Source organism: Podarcis erhardii (genome assembly GCF_964252035.2).
Source record: "Podarcis erhardii genome assembly, chromosome: 2".
Lineage (NCBI taxonomy): Eukaryota > Metazoa > Chordata > Lepidosauria > Squamata > Lacertidae > Podarcis > Podarcis erhardii.
The window spans coordinates 60,166,888-60,194,103 of record NC_138498.1 but is presented as its reverse complement, the minus strand read 5'-3'; the positions used below and the strand labels follow the sequence as shown (position 1 = coordinate 60,194,103).

The 27,216-nt window shown below is 39.7% G+C and overlaps 1 protein-coding gene and 1 long non-coding RNA gene across 2 annotated transcripts; one reads left to right on the top strand and one right to left on the bottom strand.

Moving 5' to 3' along the window:
* The first annotated feature begins 319 nt into the window (after positions 1–319).
* LOC309334818 lies at positions 320–8,993 on the top strand. The gene is made up of 3 exons (XR_014153284.1): positions 320–996; positions 7,382–7,538; positions 8,299–8,993. It is a non-coding gene; the product is annotated as an uncharacterized lncRNA (long non-coding RNA).
* A 2,004-nt stretch (positions 8,994–10,997) lies between these two features.
* LOC309335389 (uncharacterized protein) lies at positions 10,998–19,570 on the bottom strand. The gene is made up of 5 exons (XM_081850447.1): positions 18,402–19,570; positions 18,269–18,301; positions 18,152–18,178; positions 13,325–13,459; positions 10,998–11,223 (listed from the first exon to the last, which is right to left on the bottom strand). Exons 1-5 carry the CDS (start codon positions 18,495–18,497, stop codon positions 11,101–11,103), a joined length of 414 nt encoding a protein of 137 aa, XP_081706573.1. The 5' UTR covers positions 18,498–19,570; the 3' UTR covers positions 10,998–11,100.
* Positions 19,571–27,216: the final 7,646 nt, after the last annotated feature.

The following is a 27,216-nucleotide window of genomic DNA, read 5'->3' as shown; positions in this document are numbered from 1 at the left end:
GCCCACAAATGATTGTTATTATTATTGAGTCCTGCTGCCATTGTGGAGAGGAGCGCCACTCATTTGTCAAAGCCTGCAAGGAAAGGGTGGGGGAGTTCAGGATTGGGCCTGCTGGCTGGATCTAGTTCTTCACCCAATACCTTTTTTAATGATTCTGGAAATGTGTTGAAATTCTGCACTGTTGCCTTTAGAAAGTATCAGGAGCCTATCACACATCATCAGAGGAAAAATAATCAACATCCTACCCTGGTACATTCAGTAGCTGTAAAAGGGCAGCACATTTATATGGCACCTGGGGATAGATAGCTGGGGGTAGAGGTGGTCTTAGTGTGCTTCCAATTTTCCTAAAGACCAATGCATTTGCATGGTTTTACACCAAGGCAAACAGACACAATGTAGCACAAAGCATTTCAGGAGTAATTTGGAGGTATAGCATATTTAAATTTCGACCTTTCATTACATCCCAATGCACTCATCACCAAGCTATTGGATTGGGGTGGGTGACTTCTAGTAGCATTTCTGCTATTATTCTATGTACCAAAACAAACAATGATTCATTCTTGATAAATTATTTATCAAGGAGATGCAATCCATGAATTCCTTTAGTCATTTGCGTATAGACTTGAAATTGCCTCTTTAATTGCTTACTTTTACCCCAATTGAACTAAGTATGTGCACAGAGAAGAAGACCTCCACATGCACAACAGTCAAAGGATGAAAATTTGCACTGCAGTTTATTTTGCAGTGTCATGCACAGACTTGTCTGGTGCAAATATAAATAGTTCAGGGTTAGAAAGGCAATAAAAGCTGCACAAGATTGTTATCACATAAATATACCTATTCAGATGAACTAGTTAACAGGAATAAATTTCAGAACACTATTCTTATTCTTTAAAATTGAAATAATGGCCTTATTATAATTAGATACTGCAGTTCTAATGAGCTGAAATTGCCAAGGAGACAGAAGTGGTAGCAGCATTAATACCTTCAAAGTAGGTTAGTATGTCAACATTCATGAACGCTGGCTAGTAGTTCTGTTAGTCACCAGCAGTGTTCAGGGCTGTGTGCCATGCAATGTTCTTTAGTGGGTCTTGGCAATTTATTTAGTTCTTTATTTTTTGAAAAGAGGAATTGTATCTCTGGGGTTTTCTTATATAAAAAAACTGCATCATAAAGAGAGTCAAGACATATACAGTTTGTACTTTCCAGCCTTCAAGGAAGTTTTGTGTTGCTTAAAAAAAATATAGGCAGTTTTAAAGAAAAGGGTCAGCATGATGTGTCAGCATGATGTAACATCAGTTCTATAAATAAAATGCTAGTTCATCCATGCCATGGGTTCTTTCACCTGTTTAAAAATAGGTAAGTCTGATAAGACAAACAGCATGTACTGTAGTGCATGAAATAAGCTTTCTGAACTTAAATTGATATAGAAATCTATTGTCACATAATTTCAACAGTGACAGAAACTAGGCTTGCCAAATATTTTCCTGAAATTATTAAAGACACATCCCCATTATTTAGCACAACCCTACTCCATGGTATACCTAGCTTCAGTACAAAATAAATATTCATGTCAACTTAGCCGTGAGATAAAACAAGTTTGCCCATTATTTACAATACGATACGATAATCTTTATTGTCATTGTCCCAGACAGAACAATGAAATTGAACAATCTACATAAGATATTAAAAAACCAACAATACCCTAATAAAGAACCACTGGCAATGAAATTATGCCAAATTCTGGCAGGATATGGTGTAACTATCAATGGAATGGAATGCATTCTGGGACTTTATGCCAACGGTCTGGTTTTATCTGCATCAGACTTGCTTAACACTGGAAGGTTATTGAGTATAGAATTGGAAACCGTTTTTTAATGTCTCTGGACTTAAAGGTAAATTTTCAGCAATTGGAAATAATATTCTTTCATGCTCCCCCACAACTTCAGGAAGCTTCCAAAATATTACAAATCCCAATAGTGAGAAAAAGCTTCAGATACTTAGGCATTCAAGTTATTATCATTGATTGAATTTATTATTTCGGTCACAGACCAGTTCCAGCTCACACATACAGTATCAGGGAAGTCATAAAACATGACAGGGATACATTTGTGTTACTTATAATTTAAACAAATTACTGTATATTAGACAAATTATATCAAGGGATGGGAAACAACAAATATGGACATACGATGTTGGAAACAGAACTCACAACACATCTATAAACCCTTGCAGGAACAACTATTGCCAGGACATGGAAATCATTACAGTTGTTAACTATGGACCAATGGCATAATGTAATCTGGCAAACAGCATTATTGGGAAAAACTGACACAATAATTTAAAAGTAGCAAGAGGCCAAAAGAAACACAAATTTTATGCAGTGATATGGATTTATTGATTACAGAAATAGTCCTGCATATGGGAGAACAATACCCATAGTTTACAGCACAGTCTGACATGCATGAAGAACATCTTTCCTTTTACTGTATTTCCTCTTTCCCCTCCCTCTCCTCTTTCTATAAATTCTAATGGATACAAAATGTCTTTTATTTATGGCCACCAATCTAAGCAATACATATTACTATACATTGTTTCATATTTGTAATCATTTTGGTATTTACATTTTGCTACAACTTGGCTAGTATATTCAGAAACGTTTGAGTGTTTCTTGTTTTATTTTTATTTTTATGTAATTGTTGCATTTCAATGCAACCATGTTAAAAATTTTAAAGACGAAAATGAATAGAAACTGTGTTACAAAAAAGTAAACACTCATATTTCCCATATTTTCTAACCCCCTTTATCATTGTATCCACAGTAGCTGTAATAGCAATTGTTTTCCTTCTCCAAAGTAATTAATAGCAAATATAAAATAATTACCTCTCTGAGATCTGTGGATAAAAGGTAGTATACAAATTAAATAAATAAATAAATAAATAAATAAATAAAATCTATTGATATTTTGTTTTAGGGTATAAGGCACAGGAACCATCATCATGAAAGAACTTCACTGGGTTCTGGTTAATTTCTTTTTTTTATTAAGCTCTTTTTCAAAGGAAAGAAAAGAAGAAAGAAAACAAACAAAGAATAACATAAGACAAAAGTACAAACCCAACAACATATACAGCAACAAAGAAAAAAAAAACGAACAAAAAACACACACACCCATAACATAACAGTGGTTGACTTCCCTCCAACACGGTTTGAGCTTTACTCCCACATTATGTTCCTGCGGTGTCTTTTTATCACCTTTATCTACACCTCTCAGACTTTATGTAACACCTACTGTAATTTTAATATTTCCTAAATTTGTTTCTATGTATGTGAAAAATTTGCTCCAATCATTAATAAATTTTACGTTTTTCTGATGCCTGATCTTCTGTGTCATCCTTGCTAGCTCTATATACTCAAATAACTTAGATTGCCAATCTCTGATGGTTGGAATATTAGAGGTTTTCCAGTTTTGCGCTAGCAGTATCCTGGCAGCTACCATTGCGTATTGGAACATAGTTTGGTCTTCTTGCCTAATCTCCTTCCCGACCATCCCTAAAAGGAAGGCTTCAGGTTTTTTAGGGAACGTGTATCTCAAAAATTTTTTTAATTCATCATAGATAAGTCCCCAAAACCTTTTCACTTTTTCACAAGCCCACCACATATGATGGAAGTCTCCTTCTTTTGACTTGCACTTCCAGCAAGTTCTGGTTAATTTCTAGTCACATTTCCCCCCCTGACCTTAGGCCTGAGGGCCAGGGCTTTTTTGATATTGTCATCCATATTGTGGAACTCCATTCTAGAGACATTCATCAGGCCTTCTTGTAGAAAATGTGTGAAGACCATCTTACTCCCACAACCAAATGAAAATTAATTGCATTCCGGAACTGTTTTTAAACAAATGTTATTGGGAGTTTTTGAAGATTTTAGATTGTTGATAATTCAGCACATAGTCTTTCTGCCCATTTCATTATGTTGAATTGTTTTAATACCGTATTTTTTGCCCTATAGGACGCACTGACCCATAGGACACACCTCGTTTTTTTTACGGGGGGGGGGAATGAATAAAAAAAATTATTCCCCCCCCAGCCGCAGGGGGCCCCCCGCCCCCAGAACAGGCTGCTATCTGCAAGCCTTGCGAGCCCGGCAGCAACTCCCGCCGGGCTTGCAAGGCTTCCGGACACCTGCGCGAAGCACGGGGCGTCCTCCGGAGGGTGCCCCGTGCTCCAGGCTGCAGGCTGCCGCCCGCAAGCCTTGCGTGCCCGGTGGGAGATCCCCCGGGTGCGCAAGGCTTGCCGACACCTGTGTGAAGCACGGGGCGTTCTCCGGAGGGCGGATAGCTTCCTGGAGCCTGGAGAGCGAGAGGTGTCAGTGCGCACCGACGCCTCTCGCTCTCCAGGCTTCAGCGAAAGCCTTCATTCGCCCCATAGGACGCACACACATTTCCCCTTCATTTTTGGAGGGGAAAAGTGCATCCTATAGGGCGAAAAATTCAGTATATTGAATTTTTACAGATTTGCTGTTATGGGTTTTATGTTTTGTTAACAACCCTGAGTATTTTTTTTGCCACGTGTCAAGATACAGATTTTAAAAACAAACCACTTACCCAGGCTATCGCTAAAAGTCTTATGATAAGTGCCAAATTACACTGTTACCTCATTCCTGTCTTTAAGTAAGTATGCTCAATCTGACTGCTTTTATTTTGAAAAAAGATGTTCCAGAGCTGGACTGGGCCCCTGTGCCAGTAGTCTGCTGAAATTGACCCCATGAGGGGTGTCCAGATGTTTTTCTATAAATCTGTGCCAGTGTATAGTGCCCTCCATGTTTAATTTTTAATGAGCATTCCTTTATATTAGTGGATACTAATTGATATGGTTTAGATAGTCATAAATTGTCCTACAAATTTTCAGTAAAAGCTCCTTTTTTCTTATTTCAATCCCAGTAAAAGTCTACTGGGCATTTCCAGTCTGTACAGAGAGCTGATCCCATCCTTCTATTCTTATTACTCTGTACTAATAAACATCCTTTCAAATCCTACAAGTGGCTTTGACTAGCCAATACAGGCTGGAATTGATAAATCCTCAGCCAGCTAAGAGTCTGTGTCCCTATATTTCTGTAATGTAATTGGATTACCTTTTACATACAAGTCACATAATCTGAATCCTTTCTCTTCCCATAACTATCAGGCCACCTCAGTGGGAGAGATGGGAAGCAGACTTAATTGCAACTTTATTGTCTCTGGATTACTCATAAATCAATCAGTCAGAACCCAGACAAAGTGGAATGAAATGCTGGACAGAGCCACGTTATAGAGTTTCCCCTTCCTCTCACAAAACATATTGCTTCTAGCATACACCATTGCATTCCCACTTCTCTCAGTTTTCTTCCAGATTTTTGCCCTCGACGGACACTCAATGTTCCCTTGCATCTGAGCAAGCAAGTGACCTGGTACTTTTGCAAACCTTAATGTTCCCTTAAATCTTCCGATACTTTCCTCTTGTGTGTGGTTAGTGGTTGGTACCACTGGCTGCATGATGATTGGAGCTTGGAATGAATTTGCCATTAGTATATACGATAGAAGGTGGTCCTGTGACTTTTGGAGGACCAAATACGTAATGATGAAAAGGTTACTTTCAAACTCTCATTCCCAGACACCCTGATTGCGACTGGAAACAATTCATGTTTAAGAAGCAGCAGTGCTGTGGCAGGCCACAAGGGGGTACTACCACATTATGGTTGCAAAAGTGCAACCTTCCAGTGCTGGCAGGAGACTATGCACTTTAGCAAGACATGCCAATATCCTTATAAATGGTGTTTGCAGTTAGACTGCCATATCCTTCTAAGGCAGAGGGCCTTCTCAGTAGTGGCGCCCGCCCTGTGGAATACTGTCCTATCAGATGTCAAGGAAATAAACAGCTATCTGACTTTTAGAAGACATCTGAAGGCAGCCCTGTTTGGGGAAGTTTTTAATGTCTGATGTTTTATCATTTTTTAAATTATTATGATCATAATTCTTTTGGGAGCTGCCCAGAGTGGCTGGGAAAACCTAGCTAGATGGGCAGGGTATAAATTATTATTATTATTATTATTATTGTTGTTGTTGTTGTTGTTGTTGTTGTTGTTGTTGTTATTATTATTATTATTATTATTATTATTATTATTATTATTATTATTATGTTTTGTACTGGAGCCAGAAGACCTTGCCTGGATGTCATATTGTTTCACCTGTAATGTTGAGCTGAATTCTCAGTAATCACAGACACCTTCCACTCCTTTTTTTAGCACAGTAAGATTGCTCATGCTATACAGGAAAAAGTTATGGAATTATAATTACCTTAGCTAAGGAAAGGCTGCTGTGACTGGCATTATCCAGCAGATGTCAATGTTGCATGTGTATGGTACACAAGCTGTTGGAACATAACACTGGGACCTGACGTGGGGACTCCCTTCTCTTTGCATGTAAAGCACATATCTCACCAAAGCATTTGAAACCCAGAGTTGATCCTTCCCTTGAGGAATGTCAGGGATCAGGCTACAGACTGGGACCGGTCACTGAGATGGGAACACTACTGGGTTGTAAACAACTCTTTCAATGATGGTAATGTATCTGACCCATGCAAATTAATGATCTGTTTCTAAGACCAAGTAAAATAATGGTAGACTTACGGGACACACAGTCACCTCTTTTGTAACGGTCTCAGTCTGCTACTTGGCAGATTGCCAGCTGAAGACCAGCCATACGTTGCAACTCTCGGGCCTTGGTTCGAAGCAAACTTCCAATATTTGCCCACTCATTCAGTTTACCATTCACAAAGCAGACCATTTGCAAATAGGACTTCCGTTTCTGAAATGGGCTTCACCTTCCACTCCTCCCCACACTCCCAAAATCTGCTCCAAAGAGTCACCCACCCACCCAGAGCAGATTTTGAGGATGTGTGGAGGGCTGCAGGGTGGGAGAGAGAAAGTTGAAGTCTCACTGCACAAAATAGGAAGTGCTCGTTCCCATGGGTGCCACTCTCTGGACACTTCAGTAAAATTAATCTGAGTCTCGAAAAGTGCATAGAGCTGAAGTAGGAAGTGGGAAGGAGTGTCACGCTTCTAACTTCCTTCTTCAGCTCTATGTATTTTTAAAGGGAAGGGAAGATGACTATCCTCACCATCCCATGATCAAGGAGGCAGTGGGAGGCGATTCAGATACTTCGTTATACCCAAGTGTGCAGAAAGAACCCTATAACTGTTTAAAATGCTAGCAACAGTTCCATCCTTCAGTGTTTTGCCTGTTGGTAGACTACTAGAAAACATGAGCTTTGTGTCTTCGTAGGGAGGGGTTCTCTACTTCAAGAGGCAAGGGCTTTTGTAAACTTTTATGGTTACTTTGCTCTTTTAGCTATGAAGAACCAAACCCTGTGTGTCAAGGCCTCCTCTAGATTCCTTTTTTTCTGGCTCATGCTAGATGGGATGTTGTAAGAGTCTCAAGTGATTAAAAGTATTCTCTGGGAAGAGACCAGAGGGCATTTAGGGAAAGAACAGTGTCAAAACAGCAGGTACTAACAAGTTAGTAGATTGATTCTCATTATCCAATGTCAGTTGCCTTAAGGATGTTACTATTTCATTCATCTCTTGTTTATAGTTTCCAAAATAATTCTGAAGCATGTCTCCTTTGGGCAAGCTGCTCAGATTCTTACCAAATGCCCTTTTGGTGCTCTTGGATGTTTTATTTTTGTTGGCATGGACTGATGCTTGTTTAGATATTCCAGACATCCACACCCAGCCTACTATAGGAACTGCTGGTCCTATTGGATGTTCACGAGAAAACTATCAGGAAAGTTTGGTAAATTGGAAACAGTGAAGCTTAAAAGCCCAAGAGCACGGCAGCTTAACTATAGGGCAACAAAACATAAAACATTTGAAGGAAACTGATAATTTATGTATAGCTAGTTTTGCTGGTGGTGCTGGTGTCAAGAAATAATGAGTTGTATCCAGGATTCTGCTAGCACAAGAGCACTTGCATTTCCTCTCCTTCCCTGCATGCCCCCCAAGGGGTGGTCCACCCCTCCAGAACTGATTTTGAGGGGGAATGGGGATCTGCAGAGGACCGAAAAAGAATCTCCATTGCATGCTTGGAAGTCTGTTGTCTCAGTGGTTCTTCAGTTTTGGGTAATTCCCAATATGTGTCAGAATTCGCATTTGCACTGCTTTGTTCAGACATAATATGAAGAGTTTAATAACTCTTAATGTATTAAAATGAACACAAAGGTAGTTGATGCGCTGATGCTTCATTCCTTATACCAACTTTGCCTTTAGGTTACACTTCCAGCTGAATGGTTTATCCTTGCTTCTGTCAGCCCTGAACTTTCAGCGGGCACCGCTCCTGTAAAAAGAGACCCACACCCACAGATCCATCTCAAAATGATCCTATAGAAAATTGCCGAGTTACACATATTTTGTGAAAGAGGATGTACAATCGGAACGAAGAAAAAGAAAAGAGTTCCGGGGGATTAAGTGATGCAAGTCAAGCCAACCTTTGTTTATACTTGGTTTAAAAAAGGAGAGATTAATCTTATCTTGGGAAATGTCAGAATCAGTAGCATGGCAAATACTGAATAATCCATAAAGTTTTGTGACATCAAGATAACAGATGGTTTGTTTTCGCTGAAAATATGTTTTAGCACCATTGTTCCTGTTCACTTAATCTATCTAGTAGATCTTGCAAAACTCAGTTTGCCTTATAGAATCTTAGCAATTTTGTACCCTAAAGAAAACTACACAATAGTAAGCAGCAGCTGACTGGATGACGATAGGTTTTACTGCTGCAGATAGTCTAGTCTGCCTTGAATTGCAACTTTGCTTTGATCAACAGTAGATAGCAAAGTGTATCCAAGTTATGTATGCCTGTGAACCTATTGGAGAGCCCAAACAGAAATTTGACCCTAGATAGCCGGCAAACAAAAACAAAACATTCCGCAATCATAGACACCATGTATGTGCACAACCAAACACATGCAACTGTGCACATGTGCACCACAGTCACATGTGCACACACATCTCTGGCAGCAATTTGGCTTGAAAAAAGTGTTCTGTTGTAGGTGATACGAGGACTTCTTTGAGCCTAAATGCAGTGAGAGAAGGGCAATTTTGGTGTCAGTGGCAGCTGGGGAAGCAAGAGTTAGTTCTTGCTTTCCTAGTAAGAACCTCCCAAATTGCACACACTAAAACACCTTGATTGCGGTGAGGGTTGAACAAAGTCTTCTATTGGCTGCAATAGAATGCTTCGTTCAAGCCTAATGATGGCAGAGGTGAATTTTTGGTGGAGGGGAATTAACTCTCCCCAGTTTTAACCCACCCATATTGCCTCCTTGTGTCACAATACGTACTGGAAAAAACCACCTATTGGCAACAGTTACAAGGCTTTTTTCAAGCCTGATTTCGGCACCAGGCAGGACCCTGTAGATGCCCTAGGTGATCCATCCTGTAAAGGCTTCATAGAATGTGTTATGCTGCACTTTATGAGCAGTGTTATCTGGGCGATGAATTCACAAGCACTGGGTTATCAGAGTTTTGATTTGGGACAGATGCCACAGAATAAAAATAAAATCGGGATTAAGGAGTTTTCTCAGGATGGTGGAGGGTGTTTGTGCTGTGTCCCAGTGACGTAGTGGTGGGAGCACTTCTGATAGGAAATGCTCTGTAGACCGGGGGGGGGGGGGGGAATTGGTGTGTGTGAGAAATGTCCCTATTTTCATCTGAGGAATGTTGGAGGATATGAAGCATTATGAATAAAATGCTTGGGTCCCAATCCAAGTACCCATTCCACTAGCAGAAGACAGTTCAAGGTGCTAGTGCAACAGGGCTCCCCCCTTCACCTCACCCTCTGTTTCTCCCCCAAATCTGCTCTGGAGAGTTTGGAGAATCCCCAGATCAGTGCGCTGGGAAGAAGAGGAAGATCATTCTGTTGGGCAATAAAAAATGCTTGTGTTGACAGTATATTCTTAGCACTAAGTTGAATTCTGCCCCGTGTGGAGTTTGGCTTCTTGTGTACTTGTAATCCAGGTAAACTCCAGGCCAGGGGTCACCAACCTACAGCCCGGGGGCCGAATAAGGCCCGAGGGACTTGTTTATCCAGCCCGCGGTGACTCCCACTGCTGCCCACTGCCACCCGCTCTTACCGGCACGGTGCGGTGCGGGGATCCACTTCCAGGGCGGAGGAGCACTGGAAATAGCTTGGCGTGCACGCGCACAGGCCTCCTCTGACCTGGAAGTGCGCCGGAAATAGCATGTGTGGGCATGTACTGGCATGCGCTCCCCTGCCCTCTGGCCCACTGTGCAGTCATCCCTGGAGACCCCCGGCCTGAGGCAAGGAAAGCTTGGAGACCCCTGCTCCAGGCATTGTCTGGAAGAATCAGGTTGTGAAACTCTTAGTCAAGAATATAGCTGTCAACTTTCAGATTTGAAAATAAGGGATCAGCAGCCTCACCTGTCCCTGGGACAGTCTACAGGATATCTAACAATCCGGGATAGCAGTGGGAAGCAGTGGGAAATGGTGCTGGAATAAGGGAATTTCCCACCAAAAAAAGGGAAGGTTGACAGTTATGGTCAAGAAATGCCCTTTAAAATAGGGTTTCTCATTAGAAAAGAGTATCATTGTGCAAATTGATTATTTTCAAGAGGTCCTCAAACTTTTTCAAAGAGATCATGATGGAAGCTCAATATGCAAGTAATAATAATAATAATTTATTATTTATACCCCGCCCATCTGGCTGGGCTTCCCCAGCCACTCTGGGCAGCTTCCAACAAAAAAATATTAAAATACTGTACTACATCAAACATTAAATCTTCCCTAAACAGGGCTGCCTTTAGATGTCTTCTAAAAGTCTGATAGTTGTTGTTCTCTTTGACATCTGGTGGGAGCGTGTTCCACAGGGAGTTACCTGGCGTATCCTAGGCCTGTTTACTGAGAAAGCTCTTGGCACAATAATTTGGAAAATAAAAAAGGAATAAAAAGCTAAAATATGAAAATCTTTATTCTCTGCACATGTATATGGCAGTTCTGTGATTTTACAGAAAGTTACTGAAAGGTATGGCCTTATGTCTCAAATACAGCAAATACTAATTTGAGATCCACCTCATGTTCTCCCGTGTTACTGCTTGAAGATGTTCTATAGCCTCGCTGAAAAATTTCCCTGTATCTCCGCTAGTGGAGTTGTCACACATTGCGTTGCAGATTACAGACTGTGGGGGGGGGGGGACATGATGAATGGTCTAATACATTTTATCAAGCAAGTTTAAAGGACAGATTTATTGCACACGGAAATTCAAGTGTTTTTTATTTTCCCTTCCTGGCTTAGCAAAAGCAAACAGAAATAGTGTGATGTAGTGATGAATGCCTTTGATTATCAGTCAGGAAGTTCCCAGGTTCTTCTCTCAGCCCACCCACATTTTTTTCCAAAACTGGGTACAGCTTAAAACATACCTAGAGCATTTTTTCTCAATTCTGGTTGAAACAAGTTGGGGGAAAGATGCATCAAAATGCAGCATTTCATGAGAAATGACAGGATCGATATAGATTGTGGCTAATATTGTGTATGCACTGCTTTCCAGCCCTGGATGTATAGAAAAAAGGCATCAAGTGGAATTAGGTCACATTTTTTCAGTCATAGTCCCCATCTGCACTGTTCTGATGGTAACATGAGACAGCTTTGCAGAGGTGTTGAAAGGATGTGAAGCATTCTGAAATATTTGGAAAAGGGAATATACAATTGCTCAGTCTGTGCATGATTTTGGTGTTTAGAAAACTGCATAATCACTAGGCATACACAGTTTTGGTGGAAAACAACAACAACAAAAAATTAATTAATTAACATACTTTTCTGTTTATAAGACTAGGTTTTTTTTAAAAAAAATGTCAAAAATTAGGGGGGGGTGTCTTATACATGGATAGTGCCAAGGGTGTACTGGCGATTGGTTGTTGCCCAAAAACAGGGGGCATCTTATACATGGTGGCATCTTATAGACGGAAAAATACAGTATGCCTCCCATCTGACTGGGTTGCCCCAGCCACTCTGGGCAGCCACCAGCAAAATATGAAAAGCACAATAAAACATCAAATATTAAAAACTTCACTATGCAGGGACATTCTTTCTCTGAAGACAGGGAATAAAATGGTCCCTGGGGTTTATGATAGTTAGGTAAAACAACAGGTTGTTGTTCTTTGCACATTTACCTGAGAATAAGTTCCATTGAACTTCTTGGTACTTGCTTCTGAGTGAATAATAATAGGACCAAGCTGCTGCATTGGTGGCATATGTGGAAGGGAAGTTTTATCAGAGTGGCCTTCCCTTTGCCCACCATGGCAATTTTACCATTTTCAGTTTACATAAATCCCACATACTGTATTTAGCATCTTATAGGAACTAGTAGTTTGATGGTGAAGCCAGGACTTCACACGCTCAACATGACAGACCATCAACGCTCCTTTCCCCCCACTACAGTGTCTCAAACCTATTGAGAACACCATCTTTCTCAACTTCACAAATTAAGTTAATTTGGAGGTGCAGAAAACATTAAAAATAAATTGAAGGAACCTCAGAAAGAGGGGAAAGGAAGTCTAGTTTTGAAATGTTAAAATGTCTGTAAATTTTTTGAAAGGTATAAACCTGAAAAATCATTTTTTAAAAAAGAGAGAACACCATCTTTGTCCTTCAAAACCATATGAACAGGCGTTATTGGTGACTATCTCACTGTTCTGGAATTCTTGTGGGCCTCCCTTAGGATGCTAGTTATTAAGATAATAGATTTCTTTTACACTTTTAGCAGTTTTAAAATTATAAATAGATTTTAAAAAACAGACACCCAGATTCCTTAAATATGTAAAAGGTCTGGGTGGACAGAAAAGTCTTTACCTCATGCTGAAAATACCACAAATATGACACTAGGTGAGCCCGTCTGAGAAGGCTAATTGGGGGAGCCACTTCTGAAGAGGCCATTTCCTGGGTGGCTTTTATTTTTGTACCGTTTACTGTCTTCAGTTTACTACTATGACAAAAACTCTTACTTCTTCAGTAAAAAAAAGCTATTAAAAGCTATTAAAAGAAAAAATAACTAGAAAATTAACCCCATTTGAGAAATTAATACAAAGATCTAGATTTCATACGAAAACTGTCGCAGAATTGTATGAACTGCTAATAAGTGTAGAACCAAATAGAAATTAGAAAGATATAAGGGCAAGACTTAGAAATACAAATGGTGAATAATAATGTAGCTGTGTTTGTTAAGTATTATAAATATATAAACTCTTGTATGTATTTTATATTTACAGGAATACACCACCTACCTTGCATGCCTGTTTCCTCTTGATTTGTGTATAACGTTTATTAAGGCTCTTAATCTTCTCGGCACACCTGGAATTTGGCTTCAGATTCTGAATAGCTTCAAATCCTTTATCAAGACATGACCATTTACAACCAGTCTGAGAAACATAAGTACTATTTTAACATCAAAACCAACTGCACTTATATCAATGACAACTGTGTAAAAAACATACTGTTCTGCTAACAGAATATCAAATAGAGTAATAACCCCATTCTTTATATTAGAAAATGGTATAAAACCATTGCTTTTTTTCTAAAAAAACATTTAGGGGTACTCTCACCATTTTTAGTTCAAATTGGGAAAAATGAACACAGTGAATGGACAAAAGTAAAAAGATTCACAAAATATTTAGGGGTATGCGCCCCCCCCCCCCGAAAAAACACTGCATAAAACCGTGATTAGGACTTGAAATATGCATAGAATAGAATCATAGAATCATAGAATCATAGAGTTGGAAGAGACCACAAGGGCCATCGAGTCCAACCCCCTGCCAAGCAGGAAACACCATCAGAGCACTCCTGACATATGGTTGTCAAGCCTCTGCTTAAAGACCTCCAAAGAAGGAGACTCCACCACACTCCTTGGCAGCAAATTCCACTGTCAAACAGCTCTTACTGTCAGGAAGTTCTTCCTAATGTTTAGGTGGAATCTTTTTTCTTGTAGTTTGGAACCATTGCTCCGTGTCCGCTTCTCTGGAGCAGCAGAAAACAACCTTTCTCCCTCCTCTATGTGACATCCTTTTATATATTTGAACATGGCTATCATATCACCCCTTAACCTCCTCTTCTCCAGGCTAAACATGCCCAGCTCCCTTAGCCGTTCCTCATAAGGCATCGTTTCCAGGCCTTTGACCATTTTGGTTGCCCTCCTCTGGACACGTTCCAGTTTGTCAGTGTCCTTCTTGAACTGGACACAGTACTCCAGGTGAGGTCTGACCAGAGCAGAATACAGTGGCACTATTACTTCCCTTGATCTAGATGCAATACTCCTATTGATGCAGCCCAGAATTGCATTGGCTTTTTTAGCTGCCGCGTCACACTGTTGGCTCATGTCAAGTTTGTGGTCAACCAAGACTCCTAGATCCTTTTCACATGTACTGCTCTCAAGCCAGGTGTCACCCATCTTGTATTTGTGCCTCTCATTTTTTTTGCCCAAGTGCAATACTTTACATTTCTCCCTATTAAAATTCATCTTGTTTGTTTTGGCCCAGTTCTCTAATCTGTCAAGGTCGTTTTGAAGTGTGATCCTGTCCTCTGGGGTGTTAGCCACCCCTCCCAGTTTGGTGTCATCTGCAAATTTGATCAGGATGCCCTTGAGTCCATCATCCAAGTCGTTGATAAAGATGTTGAATAAGACCGGGCCCAAGACAGAACCCTGTGGCACCCCACTAGTCACTCTTCTGATATTGGATCAGAAATTGTGGCATACTTCTCATAATATAAAACTACCATTTTATTGCTAACATTGTCATTCATGGTCAAATGTATTATTAGTGTGTGTTTCTATTTCAGCCATCCTTAATGGTTAAGTGAACGGAAGCGTAACTCACTGTGTAACAATTAGGGATGGCCAGACTTGCTCTGTTGGAACTCATAATTGTCTCCATTTATTTCTCACAGCATCATCTTGGTTGAACTTTTAACAGATCCTGTAACTCAGGCATCCCCAAACTCGGCCCTCCAGATGTTTTTGGGACTACAACTCCCATCATCCCTAGCTTACAGAACCAGTGGCCAGGGATGATGGGAGTTGTAGTCCCAAAACATCTGGAGGGCCGAGTTTGGGGGTGCCTGCTGTAACTGTTTTTTATTTTTATCTTCCTGTCCAGTCCACGCACTTGCAAACACTGCTGTGGCTCCCGCTTTATGATGAGCTGTCACTCTCTAGGCAGTACTCAGTGCCAGTACTACTAATCGAGATTGACAGAGTGGTAGCACAGCTAAAAATCAGGGTAGAGAAAGTCCCACAGAACAACAGGTTTTCTTGATGACATGCTATTGCCCTCTGAGATGATTCTTCACATTTCTACATTACGTACTTTGTGTTCAATTCCTCTGTAGACCCTGTGCTTCCCTATGGTAGCCACTTTTAGACCGGTTACTTTTAAAAACCCCACAACAGAAGCGTGCTGTGCCCAACCTTGGAATGCACATGGGACGTTGCTGTTGCAGCCAAGTCAGCCACTCAGTAGTTTTTTCAACCATTCAGATTTGACTTCTGAACTGACCAGCTATGGGTTTTGATGTCATAACTAATTATAGCCTTCACCCGGCCTGGCCTGATCTTTATTTCTATAAATTTTAAAGAGCAAAGGGAAACCAGATATGTAAGAACATAAAATTATCTGGTCTGAAGTGTAAGGGAGACAGATTGTTAAATGCTGTTGCAAATATATATATATATTGGATGTCTAATATACTTAACATATAAGTGCATAGGTCACCTAGGGGCCACTTAAGTTTCATTCTGAAAATCTCAAATCATGCCAACTTACATGTCTTTAAATTGGGCTCCCATGTATTTGTTCAGCCAGGCAACAAACTCCCAAAATAAGCTAAGCTATGCCAGTCTTATAAACATCGGAGAAGGACCTTCTGTTTCCAAGAAGCAGACACTGGATCGTTCATGCACTTATCCCATATAACATTTCCAGTCCGATAAACAGCTCTCTACGGTTCCTTCATAAGAAAATGGTCTTAGAACAGAGTGGACCATCTGCTTGCCATAAAAATGTTTTTAAAAGCCTAGCCTCTAGGGTTGAGGCCATCTGCATAATTACTTAGCAGTAAACCCCATTGAACCCAATGGATCTTATTTCCAATTAAATAATTGCATAGGATGAGATTGTGCATCTGTTGAATGCAGTTCTCAAGGCATAGCAGGGGGAATGGTTCACATCCAAACCTAGTATGTTTGGTTTTTTAAAAAACTTAGCTCTGGTGAATATTTTGAAATTAAGAGTTATGTCATTTTACCTACAAGTCTTCAGTTTAATGCAGTATTTAAAATGATTTCAAGAGAGCATTTAAAGCTTCTTTACCAAAACCAAAAACAGTTGTATAATTCTAAATCTGAATTAGCCAAACTAAAAAAATAATAATTTAGAAATAACATATACTTTTGAGAATCCATTTGAAAAACATGGTCTAGTCCTTTGTCACTCAGAGATTATTTTTTTAAAATGTATGACAGGTTGACAAAATCCGACAGTTTTCCTGTAAATATTAGATTTTCCCCCTCATTTGTAGGGAGCAAGAGGGACTATTGTTTCATGTTTTATGCATTTTTGGCTGTAGTATTTTAGATATATTTAAACATATATATATTTTACAAAAATGATACAGTATGATCCATCCAGATTAAGCACTGTTAAGTACTATTCATAAGAGGAGTTCAGCACTGTTGATTTCTGTGAAATTTAAAAACTGCCACGGTTTCTAGTTTATTCACTCTGATGCATATTTCATATTTCAGAACCATGCACTTTTCATGCTGGTAAGATCAACAAAAGCCATTGGGCCACATTTCACTTCTTAAGACCCCTTTGTCTTAATCTTTTCATAACCCAAAATGTATAACATGTTCAAATTTCATTTGCAAATCTCATCCTTGCAATTTCAAGAAAGGTGTTGATTTTGATATAGTTGGTTAGCAGATCCAGATAATGGGGGGGTTTTTTTGCAACAACTGTCTGGAAAAGAAATCTAATGAACCCACTGCTTCCACTTCCATATATTAAAAAATTCAACACGAATATATACTGTAGATGTACAGTACAGTGGTACCTCAGGCTAAGTACTTAATTGGTTCTGGAGGTCCGTACTTAACCTGAAACTGTTCTTAACCTGAAGCACCACTTTAGCTAATGGGGCCTCCTGCTGCTGCTGCGCCGCCAGAACCCAATTTCTGTTCTCATCCTGAAGCAAAGTTCTTAACCTGAAGCACTATTTCTGGGTTAGTGGAGTCTGTAACCTGAAGTGTATGTAACTCGAAGCGTATGTAACCTGAGGTACCACTGTATATGTTGAAAGCAGAGTGACTGCATGCTGTCTGTTTAACATATCTAAGTTGCTGATAATTTTTATTGGTGTTTACTGGTTTTAATTGTATGGTTTTATGTTGTAAACCACTCTCATTTTTTTCAATGAATAGTGGTATATCAATAAATTTATGTGAACTGCTCTGAGACCTTCGGGTAGAGGACGGTATAAAAATTAATTAATTAATTAATTAAAATAATTTGTTGGGGGGTGGTCTGTCTTATTAAATTGGATCTAGAGTTCACTTCCGCCAGTGGAAACAACCTCAGAGCGGCAGTGTGGGATCTCTGGAGCAGGGTGGGAGGTGTTGTTTGAGGCTCCAAGGGAACTGGGGAAATTGACAGCTATCATCTACCTCTCTCCATCAGCAGCATTCTTCTGCTAGATCAAAAACATTCTGTGAAACAGAAGAAGCATTTCTGCTTGTGGAAGATAAAATCCAGGTCTAACCAGTTAAGTTTTATGTTTATTTAAGAAGATGATGATGACGACGACACTCTTACACATATTATAATTTTAAAAAATGCTCTTACACCTTTTAAACTAATCTGGGAACAACATTCTCAACTCCTGCTAATTAATAACAATTCCAAATAGACATGTTAATAACATTATTGGTATTAACTTGTTCATTCTTGCAAGAATTTTAAACAGGTGATAACAAACTGTTAAGAACAACAATGCATATAAATCAAGGGCTTCAATCTTCCAAGGTTTTTGTAATTTAAGTGTTTTAATTGTTTTCTTACCCACTTAGTAGGAAGACTTAAGTTTACCTGAAAAGGTGGAGAAAAATGAGCATTAAAGATCAGCATGGCTCAAATATCTGTAAAAATAATATTTGCAAAAAAGACTTGTACACTTACAAATTCTCTGTTCAGGCAGGTTTTACTGTTATTCTGAAATGACAATATTATAACAATTTTATTATAACTACGATCATTTTGTAAATAGAAAATAATGGTAATCTAAAAATAATATTAAGCTGTATATACTTACAAGGCTAATTATTTTATTTCTGAACTCATTGACATTGCACTGGTTCACTATGTTCAAACAACAAAAAGCCACATAAGACAGCATTGTGGAGTTCATTCTGTTTGATGCCAGCAAAGTTGCTAGAGAGACTCCTTTAAATTGAGATTTGATCAAAATTCCGTTTTTCACAAGAAGTGGGGAAAAGACTCGTCTCAGAACTGAAACTCAGTAGCCATTTCCGCTTCTTCTAAGGTAATGGTACATTTTAGTTCTAGTAAATTTGGAAATGAGTCATCTGTGTTTGTGGTTTTCCTTCAGACAGGGAAAATTTTATTTAACTTTTAACACGGTGATAAAATTGACTTTGATTGAATAATGTCACCATAGGAAGCCATCAGTGTATGATCTTGATGAAAGTAGGCACATTTTCCATACTTAGTAGATTCTTCCAGTTGAAACTTCCACCCAATATTGAAAAACTGTTGCATGTATACAGCCTCATTCTGAAGATACAGCATTTCACCTGATTCCAAACTGTGTCCTACAACATCATGGAATTTTCTTCTGATGACAACTGAAGAACTCTTGTTCTCTTACTGTGCTTGGCAAAACTGCACCTTGAATTAATATCAAAGAAGCTTGCAAGTGCTGTCTTGAAGAACTTGGATTACATATTAGGTCCCAAAACTTGATATATACCACTATGATAAGTTGTCAAGGTGCTCACTGTACGCAGTAGCTGAGTAAGTGATGAAGCAGGTTGGTCAAAATGAGCCTATATAATTGCAGAACAATTGGTTCGTCTTGCTTCTAAGATACTTACCTTTCTACCCTGAATTTGCTGGGCTGTGCAAGTTGCAGAACCTGTCTTCCCTCGCCTATGGATAAGGCATTCTACGCATGTCACATTTTTATAAATTTTGAAAATCCGTAATCCGTCAAGTTGCTAGGCTTGTGACACATGCCAAATGAAAAATAACTTGAGGACAAAATTCATCATCCTCTGCTCCTTTTGCCTGCTTCACTTTATCTCTTTATAGCATTTATCTCGTTTAAAGCTCTGTTTGACACCCGTAGAGTTGTTGCAAGGAGAATACCTCCCTCTTTCTGTCCATGTCTCCCTGTTTCTATGCTTGCTTCTCGCCTACAAGACTGAGCAGCTTTCCTGGGGTGGAGCAAGGAACCCGCCTTTATCCCTGAAGAAGTTCCTGTTGATGTGAGTGTGTTGTTTGTACCTTTTTATGCATAAATCCGCAAGCAGGGCCTAGTATAATCTTAACAGGAGTAGCCAATAATGTAGTTGGGTCACTCAAACTGGTAACAATATTATCTGAATTCCCTGTTTAGGGAAGCTTTTAATGTTTGATGCATTATTGTATTTTAGTATTTTGTTGAAAACAGCCCAGAGAGGCTGGGGAAGCCCAGCCATATGGGTAGGGGATAAATAAATTCTTGTTATTGTTATTGTTATTGTTATTGTTATTGTTATATTTTAAAGTTACATCCCTTAACTGGAATACCTTAAATGGTGGTCTTATCTGATATCAGTTGTGTCAGTGCTTCTATTGTGCGTTAAATGATTAAGGGGAAGAGAAGAAACCTCTGACTTGTTAATCCTTGTGATTTAAACTTCCAAGAATTTACCCACTGATTTTAACTGTCTCTGTTGAATAATTTGAAGGCAGGGTGATTTTAGCAATTTTTGTTTTCATATTATCAGATGCATCTTTGAAGTCAATCAAAAATAATCCTTCCTTGATTTTCTCACTAATTTTTAAAAATATATATGATGTCATAATGATGCTCTGACTCTCTTCCTCAAATTTAAGGAGCGCTTCGTTTTGCAGAAAGATATGTCTGGATCAAGCCCAGATAAAAGAAATCAAACTCACAAGTGTTCTACAAATGTTTAGTTAACACAAGGAAAAATAAAGAAGAGATTCTGAGAAATTCTTTTAAGGGGAGAATTAGAAAAGATTCATAAAATTAACCACATATTCCCAATAAATTAGTCTGGGTTTTCTTTCCTTCCCAAATATGTTTGGATTTAAAATTTCCCTTTCCAAGATGGCGTGACATGGACATACTGCTATTCTTAAATCTATCACGCAAGGTGAATTGTTTCATGGGGTGACTTCTATATCCTGTGCTATATTTTACGGTGAATGTTAATGCTGCTGTTCTACTTTCCTTTACTTTCCTTGTTTATTTTATTATCTTGAGTGCCCATTCAAATGCACCTCGGAGATAATTATAAGACAGAAAATAGAGGAAGATGGAAAGGAATTGCTGAAACAATTAATAGAAGTGGAATACAAAAAGGGAGGTGTGAGGAGGTCGTTGAAACAAGTGAATGAAAGATAAGATACTGAAATTGTATGATGTGTGCTAAACTGTTTTTGTTTTGTTTTGTTTTGTTTATTGCGTTAGTGTTGTGTAATCTTTTTATATTGTATTGTCTTGTCTTTTTTTCTTTTTTCTTTTTTCTTTCTTTTTTTGTAGTGTTTAAAAGTAATAATTTTTTTTTTTTTAAATGCACCTCAGAGATTGGTGGGACACAAGACCCTTTCCTTGTATTGTTCAAGACAGAAAGTGAGCAGGGAGAGGCTATATGGCTAAGCTTTTGGCCCTGTCCCCATGAAACATGCACTGCTCCTTTGGTTGACAGCAGGGAAGCCTTTTTGTGTTGATCAAGAGGCTTCTCGGGATCCTAGTGCTTTGATTTCCCAGGGCTCCAGAATCTGTCAAAATCTCCATGTGAAGAAGTAAATGCACCTATGCTTCCCCAACTCAGATGGCCAAACTAAAGAAAAGGCAGGCCTTAGGGATCACTGCATGCCACTTTCCTTCTTTCTGCATGTAACGCATGAAGAGGGGATTGAGCAAGGCGGCTTCCGAAGCTCTTAAAAACTGGGTAAAGGTAAAGGTAAAGGGACCCCTGACCATTAGGTCCAGTCGCGGACGATTCTGGGGTTGCGGCGCTCATCTTGCTTTACTGGCCGAGGGAGCCGGCGTACAGCTTCCGGGTCATGTGGCCAGCATGACCAAGCCGCTTCTGGCGAACCAGAGCAGTGCACGGAAACACAGTTTACCTTCCTGCCAGAGCAGTACCTATTTATCTACTTGCACTTTGACGTGCTTTTGAACTGCTAGGTTAGCAGAAGAAGGGACCGAGCAACGGGAGCTCACCCCGTTGCGGGGATTCGAACCGCCGACTTCTGATTGGCAAGTCCTAGGCTCTGTAGTTTAACCCACAGCACCACCCGCGTCCCTTCAAAAACTGGGTAGGTTTGTGTAAAACAGGCATCCCCAAACTTATCCCTCCAGCTGTTCTGGGACTACAACTCCCATCATCCCTAGCTAACAGGACCAGTGGTCAGAGATGATGGGAATTGTAGTCCCAAAACAGCTGGAGGGCTGAGTTTGGGGATGCCTGGTGTATAAGAAGGTTCACTTTCAGCACTCCCAAGCTTTAAAGCAGCACTTGGAATTATGCCTTTCACTGTACTTGTACATGCCACATTTGCAAACTCTGTAAATAGAGATTGGGGAAATGTAATAAGTGAAATGGGTCATGAGTGGTGGTGATATGAGTTCCTTTCCATTTTCTTTTGTAGGTTTTTAGGAGGGGGAGGTTTGTCACCCTGCCATTACTCCTTGGAAGCACCTATCTATCTTTTACTCTAAAATGTAAGTACATAATCGCAAGAAATGTTTGTTAGATGCAGTACTTTTTCTTTTTATAATTCAAACCGGAATCTATCCAAGAACAGTCACCGAAGAATGAGAAGGGAAATGAAGGAGCAGGTAGAAAACCAGAGGCAGAAAAAAATCCACCCCAAAAGATGGGATTGTGATCAAATAACAGCAAGAGCAAAAACAATATTGCCACAATTTGATTATAAAAAAGCAAATTAAAGAAACTATATTAGAAGTTCAAAGAACAAAACACTAAAAACAGGCAGCATATAACTAACTGTGTCTACAGTTTAGTGTACAGAAGTTTAAAGATACCTCATTTCAGATAAGACCATTCTTTATTTTATGAATAAATCCAAATGGAAGGCCATCCATTAATCAACTCTGGATTACCCTTATTCATGAGAAACGCAGAAGCAGTAAAAACAAAAACATACTTCTTTATTTGTTGGACAATTACAGTGATCAATACATACCTAGCCTTCATAATTTTCTTGCAGGGTGTGGTATAAATCTCAGTTTGAAACAAAAATGAATAGCAAATTCCCGCTTAGTAGATGTGACTAGCAATTGTTTGTAAGAACTGTAAAACAACATATTGATATAAGTACTGAAATTCTCCTGGCAGCAGCCTTGTGCTCCAAGATTCTACTCAGAATAAACCCACTGAAATTAATACACAGAAGTTAATTTATCTATTAACTTCAGTGGATCTACTCTGAGTAGGACTAGCACAAAATGCATGAGGATAAGGAGGATATATCTTATATTCTTATCTTCGGGAACTCACCACAGTAAAAATCAACTTGAAATAATTTAAAAGATAGGGTAGGTCTATCTTCACGAATGCCTGCAGTACTCTGAGTAACAGAGCAATCTAACCCCCACCTTGCACTTGGTGGGTGTGGGTTTGGATGGAGGTGTCCCTCTGGCCAGCTCTCCTAGCTATATTGGCCTCCCACCACCCACAGAGTGCTGCAAGCATCACACCATCAGTGAGGGCATCACCAAATGTGTGGCTAGGTGAGAGTGTTTTTGGTTTGCAGCCTGCTCTTGGAAGGCTCTGAAGTGGGGCAGGGAGGGGAAAAGGCTGAGCCAGCCAGCTCATTAGATCCCAAGGTGGTCACACTGTAGCTGTATGGTGACCTGGCCACTGCATCAACTTCAGCGATCTTCCCAATGCTTACCTTCTGCCCCGGCCATGTGCAACAGCGCAGGAGATGCAGCAGTGGCGGGAGGTCTGCATGTGGCCTAAGCAAAGGAAAGCTGACAACCCTATCGTGCTCCAACAACTTAGATACAAACCTACCCATCTGAACCAAGTTCTCTAGAACATAATTCTGCAAATTTTGCAAGTTATATCTTAAAGGAAATTAGTAAAATCCTGCCCTTGTTTGAAGAATGCCATGTATGAAAGTCCAGCATGGCTCAAGTTGGAGCAAAAATCCAACTGCTAAGCTAGAGGCAAAAGAATTCACAAAGAGAGCTAATTTCCATAATGGTAAAAACCTGTAATGTTAAAACACAATAGTACTGGTTTTTGTTTGCTTTTTTACATTTTTGTTATTACAAAAAGTAGTTCCCTGGCATATTTTGGGATATATCCCAGGCATATAAGTATGCATATATGCCACATGGCACCTGACAGATATTTGACTTCCACTGATCACTAAAATGGCCTCCCTCTTCTTGTCATACATCATTCCTAAAACAGCCATGATATCCATGATTTGAAATGGACAACTTGAGGATATACCATGTTTCATGTTCCAGACAATATGAATTCCCTCTGTGCATTTATACAAGCTACAGGAGAAATTAAAAGGTCAATAACCCCTTGCAAATGTCATTTGTTCTCCTATTTTCTTCCTTCTCTAAATGACGGATAAAAATAAACATACAAAGAGTTAAAGATTTCCCTTTTGGAAGTGTTGTATTCTGAAATTCAGTTTACACTGGCACTGACCATCAGTTGATATGTAAGCTTATAGAAGAAAAGTTAACGATTGCATCTTCAGTGAACCAACACTCCTTCCAGTTTTAGATTAATGTTTACACTTTTTTCTTTGAAAAATTGACAGGCCCGTCTTGAAGAACATCAGACCTTAGGATAATTTTGAAGTCAGTAAAAAGAAATCTGGCTCGCAATGCTTGTATGTGCAGGGTCCCAGCTCACTGGAATCTCATGACAGGGTGGGAGAAAGACATTTCCTGAATTCTACAGAAACCTATTTGCACAAGGGTTGTCTATCTTATCTAGCTCTACCAAGAATGCTGACAAGTGGTTTTAAAGTGGGCTTAGAGGGAAATGAAATGGAAGAGGGGAGGGCTGCCACTCATTGGTGGAACCCATGCAGATGGTCCCATGTTCAATATCTGGCATCACCAGGTAGGGCTAGGAAAAACTGAAACCCTGGAGAACTGCTGCCAACAAGCATAGACAATGCTGAGCTAGGTGGATGAATGGGTCTGAGCCGCTGTAAGGCAGTTTCCTGGGTTCCTGAGATATGGACCTGTCCCTAATGATTCTAAGTACTTGTCATCTAGAAATTCAGCAGAGGAATATAAGAAGAGTCCAGCTGGATAAGCTCAAAGGCACAACTAGGACTTCCGGGTTGGCGCCATCGCCGAATGGCGGACTCCCTCCGAGCTCCGGAGGGAGCCTGCTCGGTAGGGGCTGGGTCCTGCCGCACCGGCGACGCGGGGACCCTTAAAAACCATGGGCGCTAAAACCCATGGACATGGTGACTCGGCTGGCACCTTTTGAGCCCCCCCCCGACCCGCGAAGGAGCCTTTTTAAAGGCTGCGGAACGGGTGACAGGGGGGTGGTGGTGCTTTGAGTCCTCCGCTTCCCCTGCCGAGCGAAGCCGCATGCCATTCGACGGAGAGCGCTGACTTCTTCCATTGGAAATTTGGACTTAAAAGCATAACCCGTGAGTAATCGGAACTTGGATTTAAAAAGGCGAGAAATTTTTCAAAGAATTCGGAACGAGCGGGGGAGGTATAAAAAGGAAGTCAGCCCCCCCCCCTGTTGTAGAGGAGCTAAAGTAAAGGACTTAACATCTAAGATTGAGCGCAACCTTATTTTGATAAAGTTATGAAATTTCGCGATGGAAAATTATAAGATTGAGCTGGAGGAGAAAAGTGGAATTTATTCAAAAAGCAACACCCCCCCCCGGAACCTGGGAGCGTCTTAGTGAGAGCGCCGGGAGAAGACAAGGAGAGGTTTTGACAGCTGTCAAAGAGCTGTCAAAGCAGAAGAACAATAATGAGAACTTTGTTACGAGGACTTTGCCGGTTATATTTGCTACAAATTGGATACAAAATGTTTAAAACAAGGAATAATAAAGTTACTTTGACTGGTGGACGCGATCTGGAAGGGAACTGAGTTATTATAATCCACCTAGAGGAGCCGAGGGATATTACAAGTTGTTGGCATCGAATTTGACAGAACTTTTTATCTCCTGGGAAACTGCAGAAATGGAACATTATTTTGACTACAGAGGCTTACACACTAAAGTAGACAATAGACTTATCTATTGAAAATGGAAGGGACTTGGCATCATGTTTCGTTCCTGAATAACAGAGCCTCTGCAGCGGAATTTAGAAGCTTTTGGAATTAGAACATTTGTGCAGGAAAACAGGAAAAGAAAGAGGAGAGAGACCAACAAGAACAACAAGAATAATAAGAATTGGACAAAGTTGGAAGTGGGAACATTTGGGAAATCCAGATTTGAAAGGTTTAAGAAATAAAATTGGAGTTTTACTCCCAAGTATATAAAAATCTGGATGGAAAAAATGGGCCTTTTTGAGATAGACTCCTTCCAAGATTGGACATTTAAAATTAAAGAAGACTGGTAAAGGACTATGGCTTAAATAAATGTGGGAACTCCAGGAAGACATCAGATGTTGATCAATACGGGAAACGCAACCAGGAAAAGGGGGAGGGATTTGGAATCCAAAGGCTGTAAAATCAAAATCATATTTTATTTTATTATATTTTAATCTATTATGTATATTAAAGGGGGGAACGCGCGGAAGGGAATAGGTCGATCTTAGGAGATGGGAAAATATTTTTAAATTGGGCTAATGATAATAAGGTTAAAATTTGGGATAATAAATTGCTGAATTTATTTGTAAGAATTGGAATACAAGAGGGGGAGGGGAGGGGAAGTCCTGGAAAGATGTTATGGAAAATAAGATCTTAAATTTGGATGTTTTGTTTTTTTATATTGTTATAATTGGAAATTCTTAATAAATATTATTAAAAAAAAAAAAAAAGGTCAAAGGCACAACTAATTCAGCTTCCTGTTCTCACAGTATCCAACCAGGTGCTTATGGGAAGCCCACGAGCATGATGTGAGTGTTGTGTGCTTCCCAGCATCTGGCATTCAGGGATTTGCTGCTTCTGATATTGTACTCAAAATAGCCATTATGTCGAGTAACAATTGATATTATGAATTTGTCTAATCTCCATTTAAATTAAAAATACCATAAATTAAACTACCGTACTTCTTCACACAATGCGTAGTTAATTTCATATGTCCTGAGCCTTCCAACTTTCGGCTTCATTCCTTGAGTTGTATCAAGCTAAATTATATTCTGAGTCATTGAAATGAATGAACCTAAGTTTATCTTGCCCATTCATTTCAATGGGTCTAGTCTTAGTATGATTCACATTGGTTACAACCCTTTTTAAATTAAAACACTGTAAAGTCTGGTTCCTAAATGTACAAAGCAGTTCACATAAAACACGAAATGTGTCCCACTAAAATTAACCACCCCAGGTCTGTTAAAATATAATTTAAGATCTCACTAAAATTATAAAGAAACTATTTCTTTGGCAAAACCAGTCAAGCAAAGTCTTCCTCACTTCAGTAGGAAAGTGGATCAATGGGGTAGGGTAGGGGAAACAGTGGTAAGTGCCCTGTTCTTAGGTATCACTGTCCTAATCTGGTGCACTGATAGCATAAAGATCCATGCTAGATTTCCCAACCACAAGTGTAGCATGGGATGATGTAGGAAGACAGGATCCATCAGGTTATGTGAGTCCTAGATTAGATGTTCTTAACCAGTATGTTCATACTAAGTTAAATGGTGACAGTGTTAATAATCCACAATAAGCATCCTCTGGGTC